The 23837-nt window shown below is 44.1% G+C and overlaps 3 protein-coding genes across 5 annotated transcripts; 1 reads left to right on the top strand and 2 right to left on the bottom strand.

Moving 5' to 3' along the window:
• Positions 1–1863: 1863 nt before the first annotated feature.
• H1-6 (H1.6 linker histone, cluster member) lies at positions 1864–5285 on the top strand. The gene has a single exon (XM_081522050.1). The coding sequence runs from the start codon at positions 2418–2420 to the stop codon at positions 3333–3335; it is 918 nt and encodes a 305-aa protein (XP_081378176.1). The 5' UTR covers positions 1864–2417; the 3' UTR covers positions 3336–5285.
• A 1112-nt stretch (positions 5286–6397) lies between these two features.
• LOC145518199 (histone H4) lies at positions 6398–6767 on the bottom strand. Its single transcript, XM_081522051.1, has one exon. The coding sequence runs from the start codon at positions 6765–6767 to the stop codon at positions 6456–6458; it is 312 nt and encodes a 103-aa protein (XP_081378177.1). The 3' UTR covers positions 6398–6455.
• A 3144-nt stretch (positions 6768–9911) lies between these two features.
• Positions 9912–23580, bottom strand: HFE (homeostatic iron regulator). 3 transcript variants are annotated; one of them, XM_081522052.1, is made up of 6 exons: positions 23276–23580; positions 19484–19747; positions 18755–19054; positions 17373–17648; positions 17127–17240; positions 9912–16155 (listed from the first exon to the last, which is right to left on the bottom strand). In XM_081522052.1, exons 1-6 carry the CDS (start codon positions 23349–23351, stop codon positions 16115–16117), a joined length of 1071 nt encoding a protein of 356 aa, XP_081378178.1. In that variant the 5' UTR covers positions 23352–23580; the 3' UTR covers positions 9912–16114. The 3 variants fall into 3 exon arrangements, with proteins under 3 accessions (XP_081378178.1, XP_081378179.1, XP_081378180.1); XM_081522053.1 differs by having other exon boundaries at positions 18755–19030; positions 23276–23498; XM_081522054.1 differs by lacking the exon at positions 17373–17648 and having other exon boundaries at positions 23276–23498.
• Positions 23581–23837: the final 257 nt, after the last annotated feature.

Raw genomic sequence — 23837 nt, forward strand, 5'->3', positions numbered from 1 at the left:
ATAGGCTCGATAAAGGACAGAAATGGTATGGACCTAACAGAAGCAGAAGATATTAAGAAGAGGTGGCAAGAATATACAGAAGAACTGTACAAAAAAGATCTTCACGACCCAGATAATCACGATGGTGTGGTCACTCACCTAGAGCCAGACATCCTGGAGTGTGAAGTCAAGTGGGCCTTAGAAAGCATCACTACGAACAAAGCTAGTGGAGGTGATGGAATTCCAGTTGAGCTATTTCAAATCCTCAAAGGTGATGCTGTGAAAGTGTTGCACTCGATATGCCAGCAAATTTGGAAAACTCAGCAGTGGCCACAGGACTGGAAGAGGTCAGTCTTCGTTCCAATCCCAAAGAAAGGCAATGCCAAAGAATGCTCAAACTACCGCACAATTGCACTCATCTCACATGCTAGTAAAGTAATGCTCAAAATTCTCCAAGCCAGGCTTCAGCAATACGTGAACCATGAACTTCCAGATGTTCAAGCTGGTTTTAGAAAAGGCAGAGGAACCAGAGGTCAAATTGCCAGTATCCGCTGGAACATCGAAAAAGCAAGAGAGTTCCAGAAAAACATCTATTTCTGCTTTATTGACTATGCCAAAGCCTTTGACTGTGTGGATCACAATAAACTGTGGAAAATTCTGAAAGAGATGGGAATACCAGACCATCTGACCTGTCTCTTGAGAAACCTGTATGCAGGTCAGGAAGCAACAGTTAGAACTGGACATGGAACAACAGACTGGTTCCAAATAGGAAAAGGAGTACGTCAAGGCTGTATGTTGTCACCCTGATAATTTAACTTATATGCAGAGTACATCATGAGAAACTCTGGGCTGGAAGAAACACAAGCTGGAATCAAGATTGCCAGGGGAAATATCAATAACCTCAGATATGCAGATGACACCACCCTTATGGCAGAAAGTGAAGAAGAACTAAAGAGCCTCTTGATGAAGGTGAAAGAGGAGAGTGAAAAAGTTGGCTTAAAGCTCAACATTCAGAAAACTAAGATCATGGCATCTGGTCCCATCACTTCATGGGAAATAGATGGGGAAACAGTGGAAACAGTGTCAGACTTTATTTGTCTGGGTTCCAAAATCACTGCAGATGGTGATTGCAGCCATGAAATTAAAAGACGCTTATTCCTTGGAAGGAAGGTTATGGCCAACCTAGATAGCATATTTAAAAGTAGAGACATTACTTTGCCAACAAAAGTACGTCTAGTCAAGGCTATGGTTTTTCCAGTGGTCATGTATGGATGTGAGAGTTGAACGGTGAAGAAAGCTGAGCGCCAAAGAATTGATGCTTTTGAACTGTGGTGTTGGAGAAGACTCTTGAGAGTCCCTTGGATTGCAAGGAGATCCAATCAATCCATCCTAAAAGAGAGCAGTCCTGAGTGTTCATTGGAAGGTCTGATTTTGAAACTGAAACTCCAATACTTTGGGCACCTCATGTGAAGGGTTGACTCATTGGAGAAGATCCTAATGCTGGGTAGGATTGGGGGCAGGAGGAGAAGGGGACGACAGAGGATGAGATGGTTGGATGGCATCACCGACTCGATGGACATGGGTTTGGGTAGACTCCGGGAGTTGGTGATGGACAGAGAGGCCTGGCATGCTGCAATTCATGGGGTCGCAAAGAGTCGGACACGTCTGAGTGACTGAACTGAACTGAACTGAAGTATTTCAGAAGAAGAAGTATTACATTATTGTAATCATTCTTTCCCCACAGCTCTGTAGACACACCTGCCAGGTCAGTCCTTTTAGAGATCTGGGTCTGTGGTTTCCAATGAGCTCTTCACATCAGGGTTCCTACCTCACATTTTATATTAAGAGCAGGGATTGTATCTGTTTCCTTGAGTTGGGTTTTTTTTTTTTACAGTGAAGTGTGAAGGAGATGGGGGTGGGCGCAGGGGTAAGGTTTCAACTAATGAAACCAGAAACAAAACTCAGTTTAGGACGCCAGCCACAAGGGGACCTGATTTTGGCCAAGCAGATATGTGTGAGATCCATATTATTTACTTCATGCTTGAGGGTTTGCTATCAAGCTGTAGACTGAGAAGTTGTTTTAATCACAAACAATCCACATGCCTGTAGATCATGGTTTATTAGACTGTGTTTGCCCAAATAAGGTGGTACCCTGAAGTTTTTTCAGCAATTCTAAATGCACCTTTTAAGTCTGCAGTGAGACCTCTAAGATATCTGTGTTACTTCCCTCATATACATAAATAATTTTCAACTAGAATAAAGGTGTGAATAATTTATTTTTTCCACCGACTGGAAGCCAAACATTTGGAAGACCACTCAGGAGAGATGAGATAAGTCTTTTGTTAAAAATTACTTTTATATTTACAAGGAAAAGAGGAAGTTTTGTTCTTCTCTTTGAATTTTGGTGGCAATTGAGAGCTTTATTGAATAGCTTTGTCATGCAGAGTTATTTTTCATCAAAAATTGAAAAGGCATCTGAAATCTGTATCTCTGTGGATTATTCGGCAGTGGAACCTGGGCAATTCCGTGCAACAGATTTTTTAAGTATTCAATTTTTGGAAGTGAAACAAACACAAACGCTCCTCCCCCAAGGGGCGGGGTGGTGCCTGAGCGATGAACCAATCACAGCGCGCCCTGCCCTATATAAGGCCCTGAGCACCCCCACGCGGCGTTTTACGGTACTTGCTGAAAGATGTTTTTTGTCTGTGTTTGCTGTTATGTCTGAGACGGCGCCTGCCACTTCAGGCGACCAGGTTCCAGCTTCCATGGAGAAACCTCCAGCGAGGAAGCGGGGAAGGAAGCCGGTTGGCTTGACAGGTGTGAATCGGAAGACAGCAAGCGCATCAGTATCCAAGTTGATTACTGAGGCACTTTCGGTCTCCCAGGAGAGAGCTGGCATGTCCTTGGCTGCGCTGAAAAAAGCGCTGGCAGCCGCAGGTTACAACGTGGAAAAAAACAACAGTCGCATCAAGCTGGGTCTGAAGGGCCTGGTGAGCAAGGGAATCCTGGTACAGACGAGGGGTACTGGTGTTTCCGGCTCTTTCAAGCTCAGCAAGAAGGCTGCTTCTGAGCTTACTAAGGAAAAAGTCAAAAAACCTGCTTCTGTGAAGAGTAGGAAGCTGGTCTTATCCAGAGGTTTAGAGTCTCCGAAGAATGGCAAAACCAACAAAAGAGCTAAGAAGCCGAGGACAACAGCGGCTCAGAAAGCTGCTAGGAACGGGCAGAAGGCTAAAAGAACCAAAGACAAACAACAACGGAAGAGCCCAGCGAAGGCCAGGGCAGGAAAGCCCAAAGCTGGGAATCCTAAGTTGACCCAGCAGAAAACTAATACTAGGAAAGCAACAACCAAGAAGTAACATTTCTTCAACAACCAGTATTCATAGAACCCAAAGGCTCTTTTAAGAGCCACCTAAGTGATTTTAGGAGGGTGTAACATCGTTTTTCCAGAAGTCTGGAAGAAGACTACTGGTTAATCTAAGTGTTTGAGAAATGAATCTGTGATGTGGTGAAATGTATCTTATTGGACATACAGTACAGATATTCTAGCGTGGGTATTGTCCAATTCCAGAGAATTGTCCATCCTAACAAAATCGGCACATTCGTTAAGTTCTGAATGCTCTTAGAATACTGCAAGGGGCAGCCATTCTCTTCCCTAGAAAGATCTTCCCGATCCAGGGATCAAACCCAGGTATCTTGCATTAGCAGGCATATTCTTTACCATCTGCACCACTAGAGAATCCCTCTTCGAGTTTAGGAAGTTTATGAGTGGAGATCTGTTCTGTGTTTCAACTATGTTCTACCATGTTGTGTTTCTTTTCTTCACCTAATTCTACTCCAGTATGTACTTTTATGTATCATTCTGTATAAGGATTCTGAACTCCGTATCCATGGACTTAACAGGGGTTAAGATGTTCAAGCTGGTTTTAGAAAAGGCAGAGGAACCGGAGATCAAATTGCCAACAACCGCTGAATCATCGAAAAATCAAGAGAGTTACAGAAAAACATCTATTTCTGCTTTATTGACTATGCCAAAGCCTTTGACTGTGTGGATCACAATAAACTGTGGAAAATTCTGAAAGAGATGGGAATACCAGACCACCTGACCTGCCTCTTGAGAAACCTGTATGCAGATCAGGAAGCAACAGTTAGAACTGGACATGGAACAACAGACTGGTTCCAAATAGGAAAAGGAGTACGTCAAGGCTGTATATTGTCACCCTGCTTATTTAACTTATATGCAGAGTACATCATGAGAAACGCTGGGCTGGAGGAAGCACAAGCTGCAATCAAGATTGCCGGGAGAAATGTCAATAACCTCACATATGCAGACGACACCACCCTTATGGCAGAAAGTGAAGAACTAAAGAGCCTCTTGATGAAAGTGAGAGAGGAGAGTGAAAAAGTTGGCTTAAAGCTCAACATTCAGAAAACTAAGATCATGGCATCTGGTCCCATCACTTCATGGGAAATAGATGAGGAAACAGTGGAAACAGTGTCAGACTTTATTTTTTTGGGTTCCAAAATCACTGCAGATGGTGATTGCAGCCATGAAATTAAAAGATGCTTACTCCTTGGAAGGAAAGTTATGACCAACCTAGACAGCATATTAAAAAGCAGAGACATTACTTTGCCAACAAAGGTCCGTTAGTCAAGGCTATGGTTTTTCCAGTGGTCATGTGTGGATGCGAGAGCTGGAGTATAAGTAAAGCTGAGCGCCGAAGAATTGATGCTTTTGAACTGTGGTGTTAGAGAAGACTCCTGAGAGTCCCTTGGACTGCAAGGAGATCCAACCAGTCCATCCTAAAGGAGATCAGTCCTGGGTGTTCATTGGAAGGACTGATGTTGAAGCTGAAACTCCGCCTCGTGCGAAGAACTGACTCATTTGAAAAGACCTTGATGCTGGGAAAGATTGAGGGCAGGAGGAGAAGAGGACGACAGAGGATGAGATGGCTGGATGGCATCACCGACTCGATGGACATGGGTTTGGGTGGACTCCGGGAGTTGGTGGTGGACAGGGAGGCCTGGCGTGCTGTTGTTCATGGGGTTGCAAAGCGTTGGACACGACTGAGCAACTGAACTGAACTGAACTGAATATAGGGAAACCAAGGTTTCAATTTGGGTTAGTGAGAAGTTTTTTTTTTACTTATTAAATATTTCTTTCCACTGTGATTTTGTGTAAATCAAACGGTTTCGTTTCACATTTGCAAGAATATTGAAATTTTTGTCTTTGTTACTATGAAAGCAGTTAGCACATTATTTTCTATATGTTAAGCATATATATTAAAATCTGGTTTTGTAATATAGTCTTAATATAATTGTGGTTGTCAATGAAGAGAGTGAGTCTTGTTCATATTGCCCTACACAGGCTGAAAATGTTAAACCATGTATGGAGATGTTGGAGGCTCAATGTGACCTTTAAGTTACAAACCTGCTTGTATTAGGAAAAGATCTTTTCCACTTTAAACAATTTAGTTTTTACTTAATTTGTAATTTAGCCTAATTTAAAGATCCTCGTAAATAATACATTTATACTGTTCATCTTGTTTGGGGCCTCACTATTTGGGGCGACTTCGAACAAAGTCAATGCAAAACTATGTAATTTAAGCAGTTTCACATACATCTGTGTTCTACAGATGATTCACTAGGACTTATACTGTCTGAATTCATTTGTATAATCTGACCTCTGAAGAAAAATTATTTCCTGTTTGGAAAATGACTAAACACAATGGTTTCGATTTGTATAGAATCAGCCACAGCCCAGAACTTTGGGCAAAGTGGCCACTGTTTTACGGAGCTGGGATAGCGAAGGAAAATTCTTCCCTTGCCGAAAAAGGCAGTTGACCCCATTTGCTGTACCTGAGACTCACCGCAGAGGAAAAGGAGGCTGGCTTCATCCCCCCCAGCAGTGGGCCAGCTGCCAAGAACTACTCGAACCTGTGCGGAACCGGTTAGACCACTCTGTGCCTTTGTTCCAGGGCCCTTCAGAGCCTGGCATAAATCAGATTGTTCCGGATACCGTTATGAAGCTCCACGCCTTGGCTAACAGGAAATCAGCTTTACAAAGCTGGGATTTTTTTTCACCACAATGAGAAAGTCCCCACATTGAAAGCTCGTCCCCAGAGCCCTCATTTATATAGCTATGTATTGTGTGGGCGATAATGCGAAGCTTTGTGCCATTGAAACCGCCAGCCAACCAGTTTGAAGGCTGGACATCAACGTGCACAAAATCTAAGGGCAAGTATTCTTATTGGTGGTTACGTTTTACCACGTCTAAAGTCCTATTTCCATTATAAAAAAGTCATGCTTCCCAATCCCTCGCAAATATGGATATGTAACTGAATTAAGGCAGCTCTCTTTCACACTTTAAAACACTCCCTTACTCACATCTCAGTAACGTCCAACAGCTCTTTAGCGAATATTTGGGCGGCCCTGAAAAGGGCCTTTGGTTTCTCAAACGTTTCAAGCACGGGCTTTGCTCAACCACCAAAACCGTAAAGGGTACGGCCCTGACGTTTGAGCGCGTAGACCACGTCCATGGCTGTAACAGTCTTGCGCTTGGCGTGCTCCGTGTAGGTGACCGCGTCCCGGATCACATTTTCCAGAAACACTTTCAGCACCCCACGAGTCTCTTCGTAGATAAGGCCGGAGATACGTTTGACGCCACCACGCCGAGCCAGACGCCGTATAGCTGGTTTAGTAATACCCTGGATATTATCCCGCAAAACTTTGCGATGGCGCTTAGCGCCCCCTTTACCGAGACCTTTACCACCCTTCCCGCGACCAGACATGGCTGCTGTCGCAATAACTCTACCACCGTGGCACAGCCCTTTAAATTGCACTCTAGCGGACCTGATTGAAAACCACACTCTCAGGCGACGTTTCCAAATTAGGTCATCAGGGGGTGGGGCAAGGAGGGGGTTATTAAGATTTCAGTGTTTTCATTGGTCAGAAAACCTTGCTCTTCAGTTGAGCTCCTGGCAGGGGAGGTGGCCTTCAATCGAATGAAAGCTTTAGTTTCTCTTTTGTCTTGCACTTTCTCTCTGTGCCCATTTGCAAGTTGAGTGTTTTCTTATCAGCTCAAGGAGGTGGAGCAAAGAGCTCCACTTCAAATTTCCTTTTCATAACTTGTTGTTGTTGTTCAGTATTTCAGTCGTGTCCGACTGTTTGTTACCTTCACCATCTCCCTGAGCTTGCTGGAATTCATGTCCATTGAGTCGGTGATGCCATCCAACCATCTCGTCCTCCCCTTCTCCTGCCTTCAATTATAGCTCCGTAACTAACAAATTAGGGCTTCCCTGGTAGCTCAGGGGTAAAGAATCCGTCTGCCAATGCAGGAGACGCGGGTTCCATCCCTGAATGGAGAAGATCCCCTGGAGGAGCAAATGGCAATGCACTCCAGCATTCTTGCCTGGGAAATCTCATGGACATATGAGCCTGGCGGGCTACAGTCCATGAGGTCGCAGACTCGGACACGACTGAGCACGAGCAAGCAAAACTAATAAATTAGATAATGGTTCCTTGGGGAATGTAAAAATAATATGTAAAGGAGCATATAATTATAGGTGATGGAACTTTCCCTTTCAGTTCTTTTAATGTTTCAATTTTAAAGGCCACGCATTTTGATGAGACAAACTATAAGCCTGGCCATGAAGAGGCTCTGGTACTAAAACTCCTGTGTATGGAAAGACTGAAAAAACAGACAACTGCAAATTAAAACTATTCTCTTTCTCCATTCAAACATGTACTGCGTGACTCCTTTTTCGGCAAAGACATGTGAGAGAAGGAACTTAAAGATAGGCTTCAGTCACCAGTTGCCCCTGGAACCTCTTCCTGGACTTCTGCACCTGTCTGATTGGGCTTCAATTCTTAAAAGCTCCTTTCTCTTTTCCATTAATCCTGTCTCAACCTTCTTCAGTTTTAGAGACAAGAACACGTTTTGTAGAGTTAGGGATTAATAGTAGGATGGGGCTAATACTTGATTAAGGTCAATACTAAGCCTACAGGGCCCTCACCTGGGAGGCTTTTGATAAGATTACAGAGGGTTATGGACAGGCTAGTCCCTGTTTTTTTGTTTTTGTTTTTAAGCAAAGTAGAACACAATTGCATCTGAATAAGGTTTGAAAAAGACTTCTCAATCAAAAAAGTTTCCCTTTAGTTTCCAGTTGCAGCTTCTGAAAATTTCCACAGTAAGAGTCACTCTAGTTAAATTGAAAAATAAAGACTTCTCCCCCCAGCCCACCGCATTCCTGGTGAATAGATAAATGTCTATTGGGGAGACTTAGAATGAGAATATGGCCTTACACTATAACATCAGACTTAGGCAAAAAGGGAGAAGAGACCCAGTAATGGAGAGGAAAGACCCAGGAGAGAGCACGAAAGCTCTGCATGGCACAGGGTTTATATCACTTCTAAAATAATTAGATGGGGTTATATTTTTCTGCCCCAAATTGAGAGTTTTTAGACTTCTGACTTTCAACACCCTCTCCCACTATGAACTTGCACCTTATAAAGGAGACTTAGCTAGGAAGAAATGTCAAACATTACAGAGGGAAAGTATGAGGTCAGAGTTCATATGTAAACATGAAATCTCCACATGCTTTTTAATTCATGAAGGTACAATATAGTTCCATTTTTCTTATTCTCTTCTCCCAATTTCTTGTTTTCTAAACTTTTCTCAATGACATTGACCCAAAAAGTCATGACTGTCAGAACAGAAATATTTAAAGGGTATACACATATAGATTTATATTAAAAATGTATACTTCTGCTCTAGGATCCAGGTGTTACTTGGTCCTGTGGCTTGGAAGAAAGCGGGTCACCTGGAACTCATCCTCCGAGTGAACCTAGCATCACAGAACCCCATTTATGTGACCAAGACCCTACAAATTAAAACCTTGCAAGCAAGTTGTGGCTAAGTGGATACATTAAATATTTCAACAAATAAAACAGTGATGTTAACCAAACATCTTCTAAAAATATAAAATGCCCAGAACCACCCATCACAAACAAACTCAGTCAAAATACTGGAGTTCAGGAATACATATATATATATATATGCATATCATTCCATGGAATATATATAGTCAACAACAATTCTGATACTTGGCCAGGGTTGAAAACTACCAGCATATATCAACACTTTTCGGGGTATAATTGCACTTTAGTAAAAAGGAATCCCTGGGTAGAGAGAGTTTTGAGCAATGTTATAGTTGAGGAAATGCGTAAGTACAATCTCACCTCATTTTGCCAGGCTGCCAGGGATTTATAACTTGACAGTAGTGAGATGCAGGCGTTTGGGAACACCACTTCTGGTCTGGGGCTTCTCTCACCGATGGCTGATTTATCTCCTTCCATCTAAGTCTTCAATGCATTTCTCTTTTTCAGTCAACTAATCTTTACTTTGGTATGACCTATTTTCTAATTATTCGTTTTTCCTGTCATTCCCATTGGTGTGTTTTTGGTTCCGTAACATACATCTACTGTGTCTCTCCCTGTTTTCCTCATTTCCTCTCCTTACCCTTTTAAGAAAATGTTCTTACTTTTCCTTCTTTATTTGATTTTATTTTTTCCATTTTGGCTGCACCACACATCTTGCAGGATATCAGTTTCCCATCCAGGGATTGAACCTGGGTGATGGCAGTCAAAGTGCCAAATCCTAACCACCCTGCATTTTCTCTTTAGTTCAAACTCTTTTTCTAAAAGTTGTTGGCACTTGCACTTTCTAGGCCTGTTGTCCTTGTGTGGGCTTTCTCCTCTAAATATTCTTAACACATTTTGACCTACTGAAGAAAATCCTATTTGGACAAGCAAGTTTCTAATATTATCCTTTCTTAAGCAATTGTTTCAAAATTTTTATAAACACATTTGTAGTTAAATTTGATTTTTAAAATTCCATGGAATACTTTCTTAATCACACAAACAAAGCACAAACAAAGGATTTGCATTTGTTTAGTGGTGAAAACTGTAAACCCAAAAGTACACAAAGGAAAGATCTTTAATACACCTATGTTTAAACTAGATGCTTTCTTACACACTGAGTGAAGCTCCATTGGCATCATCCAAGTTGCTTGCTGACTGTTTTACAAAAATGCCATTGTGGTCACTCTGTTTACGGAATAAAATCTGGCCTAGTTCATGGACTTGCAGAGTAAGGTTAACTGACAAGATTTTCACTGAAGTTTATACAAGTATTGGTATTATGCTCAGCCCCCCACCAAATGCACTGAAAACAGCAAAATTCTATTTTAGAATCTTTGGGTCAAAAGCCAGAATTTGATTTTCTTTTTAAAATAACAATACTTTCTACCCAAACCTGGTGGAGAAATGATTCATATGTGCTTCAAGGCTACCCAAACTGTGATACTCCCTGAATAATAAAGAGAATAAACAGAAATGTGAATTGATAGTTAATATTTTGTGTGTGAAAAGAAAATAAAGTTCCCAAATATCTATGAAAAATTATAGAAAATTGAGATTTTATAACTGGTTATTAAAAAAATTAACAGGCCACAGTTAATAAATGTGTTAATGTGAAGAGTAGAATGTTTCTCGAAATTTTGGCCTGTGTGAAACAAGACATTCTGAAACGTTAAAACTAGTCTTCTCCTCACTCAGGAAATATCCAAGGTATCGTCACTAGGCATCAGAATGGTTACTTAAAGGAGTATCATAAAAAGATGCAATGGCATCAACCACATGCTTTCTTGACTCAGAGAGAGGTATTGTGTATTGGTTAGGAATTTGACTCTGAGCCAGGCTAGCTGGAAAAAAAAAAAATCAGCACGATGGTTTTCCAGCTGTGTAACCTTCAGCAAGTTAACTAACCTCTCTGTGCCTTGGTTTACACACAACAAAATAAGGGTAACAGAATACCAAGAGCTTACATGTCAAAGAATTCTTCAGAGGAATTAAATTAACATTTAGAACAAGGCCTGGCATCTAGTAAGTACTCAATAACTATTAGCTAAAAAAAAAAAAAAATTACTTTCAGGAAATATTCATGCTAAAGAAGACTTTACTGAGAATACAATTTCATCCAGCCAAGAAATAGAAGCTATAGAAGCATCTGCTTAAGGCAGACTATATGTATCCCTCATACGTATGAGTAAACACCTTAGAGAATTATTCAGAAACAGAATTTGTGAGATACCCGTATGCATTCTAGGCCAAGTAATAAATGCATTCAGGATGTCAGGGCAACTGAGGATTTTTAGTAAAATAGTCAATGAGGTAATTTAATACTGTATTAAAATCTACATATTAATCACTTATTCAAAAATGGGGAAGAAAAAATATGAACCAAAGTCCATAGAAATTAAAATTAGAGATATCTGTAAATATCTTCAATGGTTAAAGTTATGCATTTTAAAATTCTAGTCATGATTAGAGTGTGTAGCTTATAAGAACCTTGCAGCATTTTAGAGAAAGGCTTTTGCTTTTAAGTGTGTGTGTGTGTGTGTGTGTGTGTGTGTGTGTGTACATGAAGAATGAATCAAGTACACAGCACTCTAAGGCTATATTATTATAACACAAGACCAATTTTGCCTGTACCTCCCAGCAGGCCTTAACCAACTGCTGGCAGGTGGCCTCAAAGATCACAGGATGTGTTTGTTTTCCTTCTGTTCTTTTCCCAGTTCAGGAAGCTCAACAGTGCCCTGTGATTGCAGCAATTCAAATACCTGGTGAACAGTTTCATCTTTTCTCTCTCAAAATTTCAGGGGCTTTTCTCCAAAGGTGATCCTAAGTGCCTCACTCCTTGTCTTTTGTGTTTTCCTTTCCTCCTTTCCCCTGAGGACTTCGCCCTCCCCCTCCTCCCTTCCCCCTTTCCCCTCCCCCCTCCCCCTCCCTCCCTCACTATAGTCATAAAACCACTGTTGACATTTTTGGTGTTCGCCACCAGATGACGCCCTTCTCCTTACTACCAAACTTGTAAGTGGTTTTTGCCAGAGGTAAAATAAAATAGATAATTTAACGTTGGTATCTGATTTAGAAAGGCAAAGGAACCAGAAATCAAATTGCCAACGTCTGCTGGGTCATAGAAAAAGCAAGAGAATTCCAGAAAAACATCCACTTCTGCTTCATTGACTATGCTAAAGCCTTTAACTGTGTAAATCACAACAAACTGTGGAAAATTCTTAAAGAGATGGGATACTAGACCACCATACCTGCCTCTTGAGAAACCTGTACGCAGATCAAGAAGCAACAGTTAGAACCAGACATGGAACAGCGGACTGGTTCCAAATTGGGAAAGGAGTATGTCAAGACTGTATATTGTCACCCTGCTTATTTAACTTATATGCAGAGTACATCATGCAAAATACTGGGCTGGATGAAGCACAAGCTGCAATCAAGATTGCCATTGCCAGGAGACATATCAATAACCTCAGATATGCAGATGACACCAACCTTATGGCAGAAAGCGAAGAGGAACTAAAGAGCCTCTTGATGAAAGTGAAAGAGGAGAGTAAAAAAGCTGGCTTAAAACTCAACATTAAAAAAACTAAGATCATGGCATCCAGTCCCATCACTTAATGGCAAATAGATGGGGAAACAATGGAAACAGTGACACTTTCTACTCTTGGGTTCCAAAATCACTGCAGATGGTGACTGCAGCTATGAAATAAAAGACGCTTGCTGCCTGGAAGAAAAGCTATAACCAACCAAGACAGCAAAATAAAAAGCAGAGACATTACTTTGCTGACCAAAGCCCATCAAGTCAAACATATGCTTTTCCAGTAGTCATGTATGTATGTGAGAGCTGGGCCATAAAGAAAGCTGAGTGTCGAAGAATTGATGTTTTTGAACTGTGGTATTGGAGAAGACTCTTGAGAGTCCCTTCGACTACAAGGAGATCAAACCAGTCCATCCTAAAGGAAATCAATTCTGAATATTCATTGGAAGTGCTGATGCTGAAGCTGAAACTCCAATACTTTGGTCACCTGATGTGAAGAACTGACTCATTGGAAAAGATCCTGATGTTGGGAAAGATTGAAGGCAGAAGGAGAAGGGAACGACAGAGGATGAGATGGTTGGATGGCATCACTGACTCAATGGACATGAGTTTGAGCAAGCTCCTAGAGTTGGTGATGGACAGAAAAGCCTGGTGTATTGCATGCAGTCCATGGAGTTGCAAAGAGTCAAACACGACTGAGCAACTGAACTGAACTGAATTGACCTGACTTCAAATGCAGCTGATCTTAAGAATTGATCAACAAGGCCAGAAAAATTAAGCTAAGAAACACTGAAAGAAAATGGAAATTTTATAATTGTGGTTATTTTTTAAAAAGTAACAGGCTACAGTTAATAAATGTGTTACTGTGAAGAGTAGAATGTTTCTTGAAATTTTGGCCTGTGTAAAACAAAAAGAACATAAAACAAACTGTTGTCTAATTAATTTTAGTATATCCTTAGTAAGGTAGGAAACAGTATGAGCAAGGAAGATTTTTGGCAGTCTGCTTTGAATATGGGAGGATATTTAAGGAGAAAGAATTTGTCAGTGTGCTCCCACTGTGGTTTGGAGGTAAAATGACCAATGTGTTACAATTTAGGTGATAATGTCTCTAGGGTAAAGAAAAACAATTAATTCAGCTACTATAGTTTAATGAAAATAAAATGTTAAAAAAATTAGAAGCAGTATGGTGATGGTGGTGGTTTAGTTGCTAAGTCGTGTCAGACTGTTTCGACCCCATGGACTCTAGCCTGCCAGGCTCCTCTGTCCGTGGGGTTCCCCAGGCAAGAATACTGGAGTAGGTTGCCATTTCCTTCTCCAGGGGATCTTCCCGACCCAGGAATCAAACCCAGGTCTCCTGCCTTGCAGGCAGATTCTTTCCCGACTGAGCTACGAGGGAAGATCCATGACCCATTAGAAGCAGTATAAATGTCCCCAAAATAATGTAATGATGAAGTTGATTAAGTACATACATAAGATGGACAAATGCATCAGGAAAATCATGCACAATGAATTATGCATTTATTAAAATCTATGCATTTGATAATTTTATGTATTTTAATATAGCAATAATACTGAGAAGAGATACACAAACTGTTAATAGAGTTAGCTTTGGCTAATGGAAGGATAGTTTCAATTCACTTCATTTTAAACTTTTCTGTAGTAAGCACAAATTATATGTACTTTTATCCACTTAACTTTCATAACCAGAAAAAAAGAAAAGTTTAAAATAAATAGTTGAGATCTTTGTGCCCAAATTTAGTACCTACCAAACAAACTTTTGTGCTGTATTTGGTCTGAGGCACCTGCCCTCCAACCTCCAAGACAGAGCCTTGAACATAGTTATGCCACCAGTTGTACATAGCAGCATGAAATAAACGTGAGTTATCTGGTGTGTGTGTATATATATATATTTTATATTTTCCCAGCTTTAATATGAGAGCGGTTGCTCCAGTTTATGGAGGGAAATGCCTACACCCTACTGGCCCTGATTGGAGCAGGACTCTGTGAGGTCCAACACAGTAACTAACCGACCTTCCCAATCTCAGTCTCATGAGTACGGCCAGATAGGGCTGGCCAGTGTGGCAATAGAGAGGTTAGTGGTCACATTCCAGGGTTCTTCCCTCAGGAGCTTTGAAAGGAAACATGGCCGAGATTGTTTTCTGCTGTTTTTCCCTTCACTTGAATCAAAGTCACTGAGGATATAGACAAGGAGACAAGAGAAGAGCCATCTCCGCAGCCATCTCCTTCTTTCCCCACTTAGTCCAAGTATCTAATCATCTGAATGCAGAAGCAAGAAGCTGGATCAAAGAGCCAGCCTGACTGAGTTTGACACCTCTCTCTGTCCCTGGCAAGCTGTGAGAACCTCTATATTAAACTTCACTTTCTTCATCTTAAAAAAAAAAGGGGGGGGGGATAATAGTACTGATGTCAAAGAACTATTGTAAGAACTATATGAGATAATGCATGTAAATGGGCACTCAGAGAACTGTCTGGCACCACGTAATAGCTTTTTAAATGTCACCACATTATCATTATCATCATCATCTTAATTATCATTTTCATTATCAGAACAAGGAGATGGCGTGAGCAGAGACCAAATCCTGTGCTACTTCAAGTCTGGCATACAGAAGAGGTATTGCAAAAGTGCAGGTGTCATTAATCTAAGGAATCCCACACGGCACCTTTGCGCAAATTAGAAAAAGATATCCTTCCCCAAGACACTTCCCACTGATTTTAGAGAAGACTATCCTAATAGGCACAAACATCCAGAAAAGGATGCCTCTTCTGGGAAAGGTTCCTGCTCGAGTTGTGCAGTGCACAGCCTTCACGGCCGTACAACAGTCCAGATCTCCTTCTGATGGAAGAGACCACAGGGCTTGATGACAAGTGAGTTCTCAATAACAGCTGCTAACTGCTAAGTCACCTCAGTCGTGTCCGACTCTGTGCGACCCCATAGATGGCAGCCCACCAGGCTCCCCCATCCCTGGGATTCTCCAGGCAAGAACACTGGAGTGGGTTGCCATTTCCTTCTCCAATGCATGAAAGTGAAAAGTGAAAGTGAAGTTGCTCAGTTGTGTCTGACTCTTAGCGACCCCACGGACTGCAGCCTACCAGGCTCCGCCGTCCATGGGATTTTCCAGGCAAGAGGACTGGAGCGGGGTGCCATTGCCTTCTCCGCTCAATAACAGAGGGAGGGTTAAAAGGAAAGTTGAATGGGTCCAGGAATTGCCTGGATGTGTGTGCCAAATTCTGATAGGGGTATTAGAGTGTATGACCTAAGGAGAAAGTTCAAAGCCATTCTCAGAGGTTTAAAGGAATCACGAGCCCCGCCCCCCACCCCCCAGATTTAAGGAACCTCGTTCCACAGTTAGGAGATGAGATGATGTAGTTGTACGAAGTCTGAGGTGATGCAGGAAATCAACGTAGGTTCTAAATGTAGCCTGGGATTCAGGAAAACCACTTCTGGGGCAGAAGTCACAGCTGGGGCCCTTTAACAAGCAGGAACTCAGAAATCTAGATGGTGAACTTTTTGAGAGTGAACAAGGAAGGCTAAGAGCAGATAGTTCCTGAGACAGTTCCCATTTCTTAGCTCCAATTATCCTGAGCACGAAGAACACGGTAAGGGCACGCGCTCCCTGAGTCTTCAGTTCTGTCTCCGCCCCACAAGGGTCTGCAGGGTGCCCTTCATTCACATTCGGCTAAGACATAGTCCACAGCAGCTCCTCCTGCAAAGACATGTCCAGGAAACAGGCGTTACAGACTTCGGATCCTCCCCTGCCCACCTCCACCCCCCCATCCACTCATCTCAACTCTGACCATCGCCTTCCCAAGGAACCCCTGGATTTCAGGCACCATAATCTCTCATCTGCAAATGCTGAGTAGCTTCCTAACTGGTCTCTTTGCCTCCTGTCTCACTTCCTAACAATTCACTCTCCATACCATGGAGATTGGGTCCCTCTTTGCTGATTTAAGTCCCTGCATTGACCCTCCCCGCCCCCACTCCCATAACAACCCAAAGGCCCCCAAGGCTCTGCAGGAGCTGGCTTCTGTCTACCCCTTTTTTCCCTGCACCACAGATGTTCAGGAAGTAGGAATGCAGACTGATAAGTATGTAAAGTCAAGGGTCAAATTGATAATAATTTCTCACTCCCCAGCATGTGCCACTCTCTCCCATGTGCACGGTTGCTTCACCTGCACAGAGCTCCCCTTGTCTCAACCTCACCTAAAGAAATCCTACTTCTTCAAGATCCAGAAGCTATCCTTGATCCCCAGATGAATGTGGTCCTCCCTTCCCTTGACCCCACCAAGAGTGTTTGCTTCATAGGACCTTCAGAGGTCTTTAACTGCATTTACCTGTTTCATGGATTTCATTTCCTACTAGACTTGGGTTCTGAGAATAGCAATGGTGACTTAACCTCAGAGAACCTGCACTACCTTAAACAGCCCCTTGTCAAATAATAGGTGCTCAACAGATGTCTGTTGAATTAGGAGTTGTCATTCTGAGGGAAATCAGGTTGGGAAATCAGCAGGAAATTCCTGCTCCCAGGGAGGTGCCAGGGTTCCCAAAGGAAAAAGAAGAGAGGGCTTCTCATGGATGCCAACTCCTCTTTGCATCCACTTGCCACACTTCCTGCAGGAAGATGAGAGTGTCCTGGGCGCCGTGGTGCTAAGAGGCTTCCTCCTTCTTCCTACTCACTTGAAGACTGCCGTCTCTTTAAGATTCTGAACAAAATTCCGATAAGGAAGATGATGACGCAAACAGCAATCCCACTGAGGATTCCAGTGACCAGGGTGCCAGACAGTGAGGGCTCTAAAACAGCAAAAGCAAATGAAAGCCCATGACGCTACCCCCAGCCCAGAGCAGACCCTCCCCTGACTGCCCTGTTGACCAACCCCTGCCCACCCACACCAGGTTTTCTCAGCCCCTGGCTCTCATCCATACCCCAGGTGGCAGTGAGGGGCTGATCCAGGCCTGGGTGCTCCACTTGGCAGCTGTATCTCTGCTCTTCCCCAGGGAGCACGGCCAAGGCCACCCAGGCCTGGTACGTCCCATCCCCATTGGGCAACACATCCTCTGGCTTAATGTCCTTGGCATCCAGGGGCTGCTTGTCCTTCAGCCACCTTATGGTGATGTTCTGGGGGTAGAAGTTCAGAGCCCGACACCGAAGAGTGGTCAGTGCAGAGGTCACGTGATGAGTCACCTTCACCAAAGGAGGCGCTGGACAGGAAGAAGGGAGGATCTGGAGAGGGACTCTTCCTACTCAGGCCAGGAAGACCAGAACTTTCACTTCCTTTCTTTACCACTTTCACTTCCCTTTCTTTACAACCTTCACTTCCCTTTCTCTACATGTTGGAGGAAGGAGTCACCCTGTGCAGACAGAGCAAGTTGTAGGAAAGATGCACCACCATTTTGTGTCCTAAAATACGTTCCATGATTCGGTTCTGATGTGGTGTCAGTCACAGTTATACCAGCCTGTTCTCCAGTCCCACATGTAAATATGCACACCTGTTGCCCATGTGCTATGTTCTTTGTTAATACTTTAAGTTGAATCAGATGAAATTGCCCCTTGTGTGTGTGCGTGTTAAGTTACTTCAGTCCTCTCTGACTCTTTGGGACCCTATGGACTGTAGAACGCCAGGCCCCTCTGTCCATGGGATTCTCTAGGCAAGAATACTGGAGTGGGTTGCCATGCCCTCCTCCAGGGGATCTTCCCAAACCAGGGATTGAACCTGGGTCTCTTATATCTCCTGCATTGGCAAGTGGATTCTTTACCACCAGCGCCATTTGGGAAGCCTGAAATTGCCCCTTATGAGGATCAAAACTGATTGAATATGTAATTTCACCTGGTTCAACCTGATAAGTGTTCTTGTAGCAAGGGGTCTTGTCAGATAGTCAGCCTTCATGACTACTAGTATGTTCTGTGAAAATAGCTTTGACCCCTCAAGATTGTGCTACTCTGACTGATTGCCTCATTAGGTAATTTCTTGCCTTGGTATTCATTCATATGAAAATTGGCATCTCTGAATCCCTAAAAGTTATAAATGGGCATAGGGTTCTTGGTTAAATCTAAAGAAAAATCACAGTTACTTCTTTAGCTATGTGCATGGAAAAAAAATAAAATCATGACTCACAGCTAGATGATACATCTCAACTGAAAGGGGAAAACCTCAGAGCTGGAGACCTCAAGGTGGAAAACTCAGACCGCAGTTACTTCCCAGAGAGTCACACAACATCTGCCATCTCTGAAACCCCAGCTGGGGATCCTGTACCCTGCACCCCCCTCCACACCATCACGAGAGGGCCAGAGAGTGCTCCCACCGTACCTTGCTGCTCCAGAGGTCCTCTCCCCAGCTCCAGCAAATGCAGCAGCTGCTCGGGGCAATCCCGCTCCAGGTAGGCCCTGTTCTGCTTGGCCCGAATCTTGTTCACTTCCCACTCCAGCTTGGTGACCTGGGCCCTGGGCTCTGCTGCTCTCCAATCCAGTGTCTCAGGCCGGAATTCAAGATGGTCCTGCCCATCATACCCGTACTTCCAGAACCCTCTGGTGCTGTTGTCCTCTTGCAACTCACAGCCCAGGATCACCTGCAGGGTGTGGGACTCTGGCAACGCCCCCAGCTTCGTTACTGAAACCAAAGGAGCAGGTCCCTGTTTCTGTCATTGTGCGTGTGTTAGTCGCTCAGTCGTGTCTGACTCTTTGCGACAACCCTATGGACTGCAGCCTGCCAGGCTCCTGTGTCCATGGGATTCTCCAGGCAAGAATACTGGAGTGGGTTGCCATTTCCTTCTCCAGGAGATCTTCCCAACCCAGGAATCGAACCCAGGTCTTCTGCATTGCAGGTGGATTCTTTACCATCTGGGCCACCAGGGAAGCCCTTACAGGGATTACAGGTACCATTACAGGGACTGAACAACCTCAGGAAGCAAATGATTGCTCTTTCCTCTGCCCCCCAGAACCTCAAATAGCCAGGATCTCAAACCTCCCTCAAGATGCATCTGTGAAGCAGGGACACACCCCGCCCACCTTGGGAAGGTGAGGCCCGTTCTCCACGCACCCTTGCTCTGGTTGTGGTTGTCCATGATGGTCCAGAAGTCCACGATGAACATATGGTCCCAGCCTTTCAGGTTCTGACTCAGCCGCAGCCACAGTTGGCTGGTGGCCCTGCCCCAGAGCCATGGGGCACGCCGCTCTGCACGGCGACTCTCATGATCATAGGACACGAACAGCTGGTCGTCCACATAGCCCAAAGCCTCAAACAGGGGCAGCCCAAGGTCTGGCTTGGTGGCGCCCATGAAGAGGAAGCGCAGGGAGTGTGACCCTGGGAAGAGAGCGACATGCCGCATAGGAGACTGGGAGTCCGCACATCTTCTGACTCTACTCGAACCAGCTGTGTCTGGTCCCATCCTGTGAAAGTGGGAGGTGCCCTCTCTCCCCATGACCCTTCTTCCCTGTGACCCTCCTTGTGCCATGTGGGCTGCCACCCCCTTGCAGCCCCCAGCCTCTGACCCAGAACTCACGATTCCAGCAGCCTCCCCTTGGGGACAACAGATTTTAGAAAATCCCAAGATGTGTCTAGCTAGGGCACTTGAGCTCAGGAGTTGGTGCTTAGACCCAATTAGATCCAAGTCCAGAGGAATTATTGTCCAGTTTTTATCACTACGTCAATCTCTAAACCCTTTCCTGCGTACAGACAGACCTCTTTCTTTTTTCCCCCCCTTTGAAGCTAATGTGTTTTTTTACAAATTGGTTTTTGGCAACCCCACGTCAAGCAGGTCCATCGGTACCACTTTTCCAACAGCCTTTGCTCACTTTTATGTCTCTGTGTCACAATTTGGTAATTCTCACAAGATTCCCCACTTTTTCATTATTGCTCTACTTGTTATGGTGATCTGTGATCAGTGATCTTTGGTGTTACTATTACAAAAAGATTTTGACTCTCTGAAGGTTCATATGATGGCTAACATTTTTTAGCAATATATTTTTTTAAAATTAAGGTACATATGTTTTCTAAGACAATATAGTTGTACACTTAACAGCATACAGTGTAGTAAACACAACTTGGGCATGTACTGGGAAACCAAAAACTTTGTCTGAGTCACTTTCTTATGACGTTCCCTTTATTGTGGTTGTCTGAAACTGAACTGACAATATCTCTGAGGTCTGCCTATAAATGTGTATGTGAAGTCACTCAGTCATGTCCAAGTCTTTGTGACCCCATGGACTGTAGCCCTACCAGGCTCCTCCATCCACGGGATTTTCCAGGCAAGAATACTGGAGTGGGTTGCCATTTCCTTCTCTAGGAGATCTTCCCCACCCAGGGATTGAACCGGGGTCTCCCGCATTGTAGGCAGACATTTTACGGTCTGAGCCACTGCCTATAAATATTTGCTATTAAATGCTGGAAGATGTGCTGATAAATAGCTCAGGGTATCTTTCAGCATCAAAACAGTTCCAAATCAAATGCAAATGTGAAAAAACACCCAGAAAGCCCAAGAGGAAAGGCCTCTGGGTAGGTGTGAGTTTTCTTATGCATTCCCTTAATTCTAGATGGGGGAGTTCAGTGTGTATCCGCGATGCCTAGAACAGTGTCTGGCAAGTAGCAGATGCTTAATACATACTTGTTGGGTGACTAAATGCCAACTTCTAGATTTCTATTTCTGACCCTGAACTCGAGATTCTTACTCTCCAACTGCCTATATGATACCACCAGTTGGATGACTCACTGGAATTTCAAACTTGAACAAGTCTAAAACCAGGCTCTTGGTTGCCCCCAAACAGCTTTCTTCTACCTTCACCACCTTGGAAATGACACCACCGATCCCCCTGTTGCTGAGGCTGATAAAACAAAGATAAAATAATAATAGAGCCACCTTTGACTTATTTTCTATCATATGATCCTTCATAGATCCCTCAGCAACTTCCTTTAAAATAAATCCAGAATAGAACCATTTCTCGCCACCACCTCTGCTCCCACCCGGCCCAGTCCATCATCTTTTGCCTGTTTTTTTTTTTTTTTTTTTTTTTTTTTTTATCACTGCTCCCTTCATTCTGCTTTCCATAGAGCAGCCAGAGCGAACTTTTCAATAGGTATTCTTGATCACATCACTCCTGGTTTGGAGTCCACACTGCAACCTGTGAGGCCCTAGGAGACTCGCCCATGGCTCCTTTGCTGAACCCATCACCTGTTCTGGGCCTCCAGAGCCCTTGCTCTTTCTTCAATCAGGACATTTATTTTCTTAGGGACATCTGGCAATGCCTGGGGACATTTTTGGTTGTCACGACTGGGGAGCGTACTAACATCCAGTGAGTAAAGGACAGTGACCCTCCTAAATGTCCTACAGTACACAGGACAGTCCCCACAACAAAAAATGTCAATGAGTGCTGACATTGCAAATCCTTGCCAGGTCCCCCTAGCCTGTCCAGGAAGCGCTGCTCCCAATGAGCATCACCCTTACTTACTTCAGGTCTCTGCTCAAACCCAGCCGGGGAGAGTGGCCTACCCTGACCTCCTTGCTTCACAGGTTACCCATTACCTGATGCGAGTCTTTCCCTATGTGTATTATCATCCCCATCTACTCGAAGGTAAAGCATCAGAGGACTCGACTCTCTGCTCTTGATATTCTTGTAGTCAGTGAAGACTTTCCTTCATCAGATTTTATGATTTAAACTCTAATGCAGAGTAACTTTTAAGAATTGCAACTATGAAGAGCCCTGGGTAACATTGAACAAAGGTACTGGTGAGCAGGTCTTATTTTGTTCTCATCATCTGTAAGGTGTGGATACGTATACGACCTACCCTCCAAGTGTGATTCTGTCGATGTATAAAGCATCCAGAGCTGTGCCAGACAACAGTGAGGGCAAACACTGTCAGCCAAGATTACGACCAGTGTTACTTCATGTCAGAAAACCAGACTGTCTAAATTCTTTGTAACCTGGGGAAAGGATTTAACCTGAAGTTGTTAACCACTAGTAAAATCAAGATATGAATAGTTTCTACCGCCCAAAGGCTGAGTAGAGTCAAACAAGATCACAGATAGGAAGGTGATTTAAAACTGAGGTCATTACTTACATGCTAACTATCATCTCTTTGGCCTCCTTTATATACAATACTATTAACACCGCAAATTAACAACCCCGGGCTGAAAAGAACTGTGAGATTCAGTTCAAAAGTTCAAAAATATCAGGCAGGTTATTTTTCCAGGCAAAAGAACAATACCCGAGAGTAAGGCCCCAGGCTGACCTCTCAAGAACCTCCTATCCTCAGTCTGTGCCAGTGGTTCGGAAATGGAAACCCGGCGGCCTTCACTGTGTGTTCGCTCAGCCCTGTCTCCCAGCCCTTAGAGCCCCCGGGTGTGGAAACACCGGAGAGGGCACTCTGGCCAAAGTCGCCCTTGGTGAAAAGAACTTCCTGTTTGGGGCGTGATCGGGGGTGAAAGGACACAGTCGACAGTGCGTGCTTGCTAAATCGCTTCGGTTAACAGTAGAAACAAGAAAACCGAGATCCGAGGCCAAGGACCCCTAATCCTAGCTCGACCTCAATGAGAGATTTCTATTCTAAAAGCGTCCTAGCTGGGAGAGGGAGTGGGTGGTTCCGAGCGCCACGCCGTGGCAGCAAGGACGGGGAGTGCGCGAGGAGTGAGGGGTTAGGTCTTGGGACGGGAGGTCCCCTAATCCCATCTGCACCCCCTGTGGCCCGCAGGCCCCCCGGGAGAAGCTGGGAGAGGGCACCGCGCACAGGGCTGAGCAGTCGTTCGGAGCTTAGCGAACTCCCAACCGCTAAGAAAAGCTAGTTTCGATTTTGCCTCCCCCGCCGCGCCCCTCTCCGGCCCACAGCCCCCGGACTCACGCGGCGGTCGCCCCTGCGTGGCCGCCGTCCGCAGGAGGATCAAGAGGAGAAGCGCCGGCCGGGCTCGCGGGCCCATTTTCCCGGCTCGGACCGCGCGTCCCGGCGCTCTTCGGCCGCTTGGGTAGGGCGGGGAAACGGGAATGACTCAAGAAGTCACCCTGGAGCCATTGCCGAGGCTCCGGGGATCCCAGATGAAACTTCCTGGCCAGTGGGATCCTTTTCCGGGGCTGCTGCTGAAAAGAAATGGGTCTCCTGCGCTTGAGCTCTCTCTCCTGTAACCCAGAGTACCTGCTTGGGAAACACTCGGTCACCCAGCTGTCTCTCCGGTTTTTTAAATCTCGAGAGGATGCTGATTGAGGAGAACATATTTAACGATTTTTTGACCTAAATATTTACGATTTAAATACTGAATCACTTCAATATTCAGGTACAGATTTTCAAAATTTTAAGTTCAACTTGCCAATCTTGATACTCAGCTTACAAATATTTTTTGCATAAAAACTTCATTTTATTCTTTGATCAGAATTTAGTTAAATCATAAGCTTAACAGATTAGATCCTAT

Source organism: Giraffa tippelskirchi, chromosome 8, assembly GCF_054371585.1.
Source record: "Giraffa tippelskirchi isolate mGirTip1 chromosome 8, T2T-mGirTip1v1.2.pri, whole genome shotgun sequence".
Taxonomy (NCBI): Eukaryota; Metazoa; Chordata; class Mammalia; order Artiodactyla; family Giraffidae; genus Giraffa; species Giraffa tippelskirchi.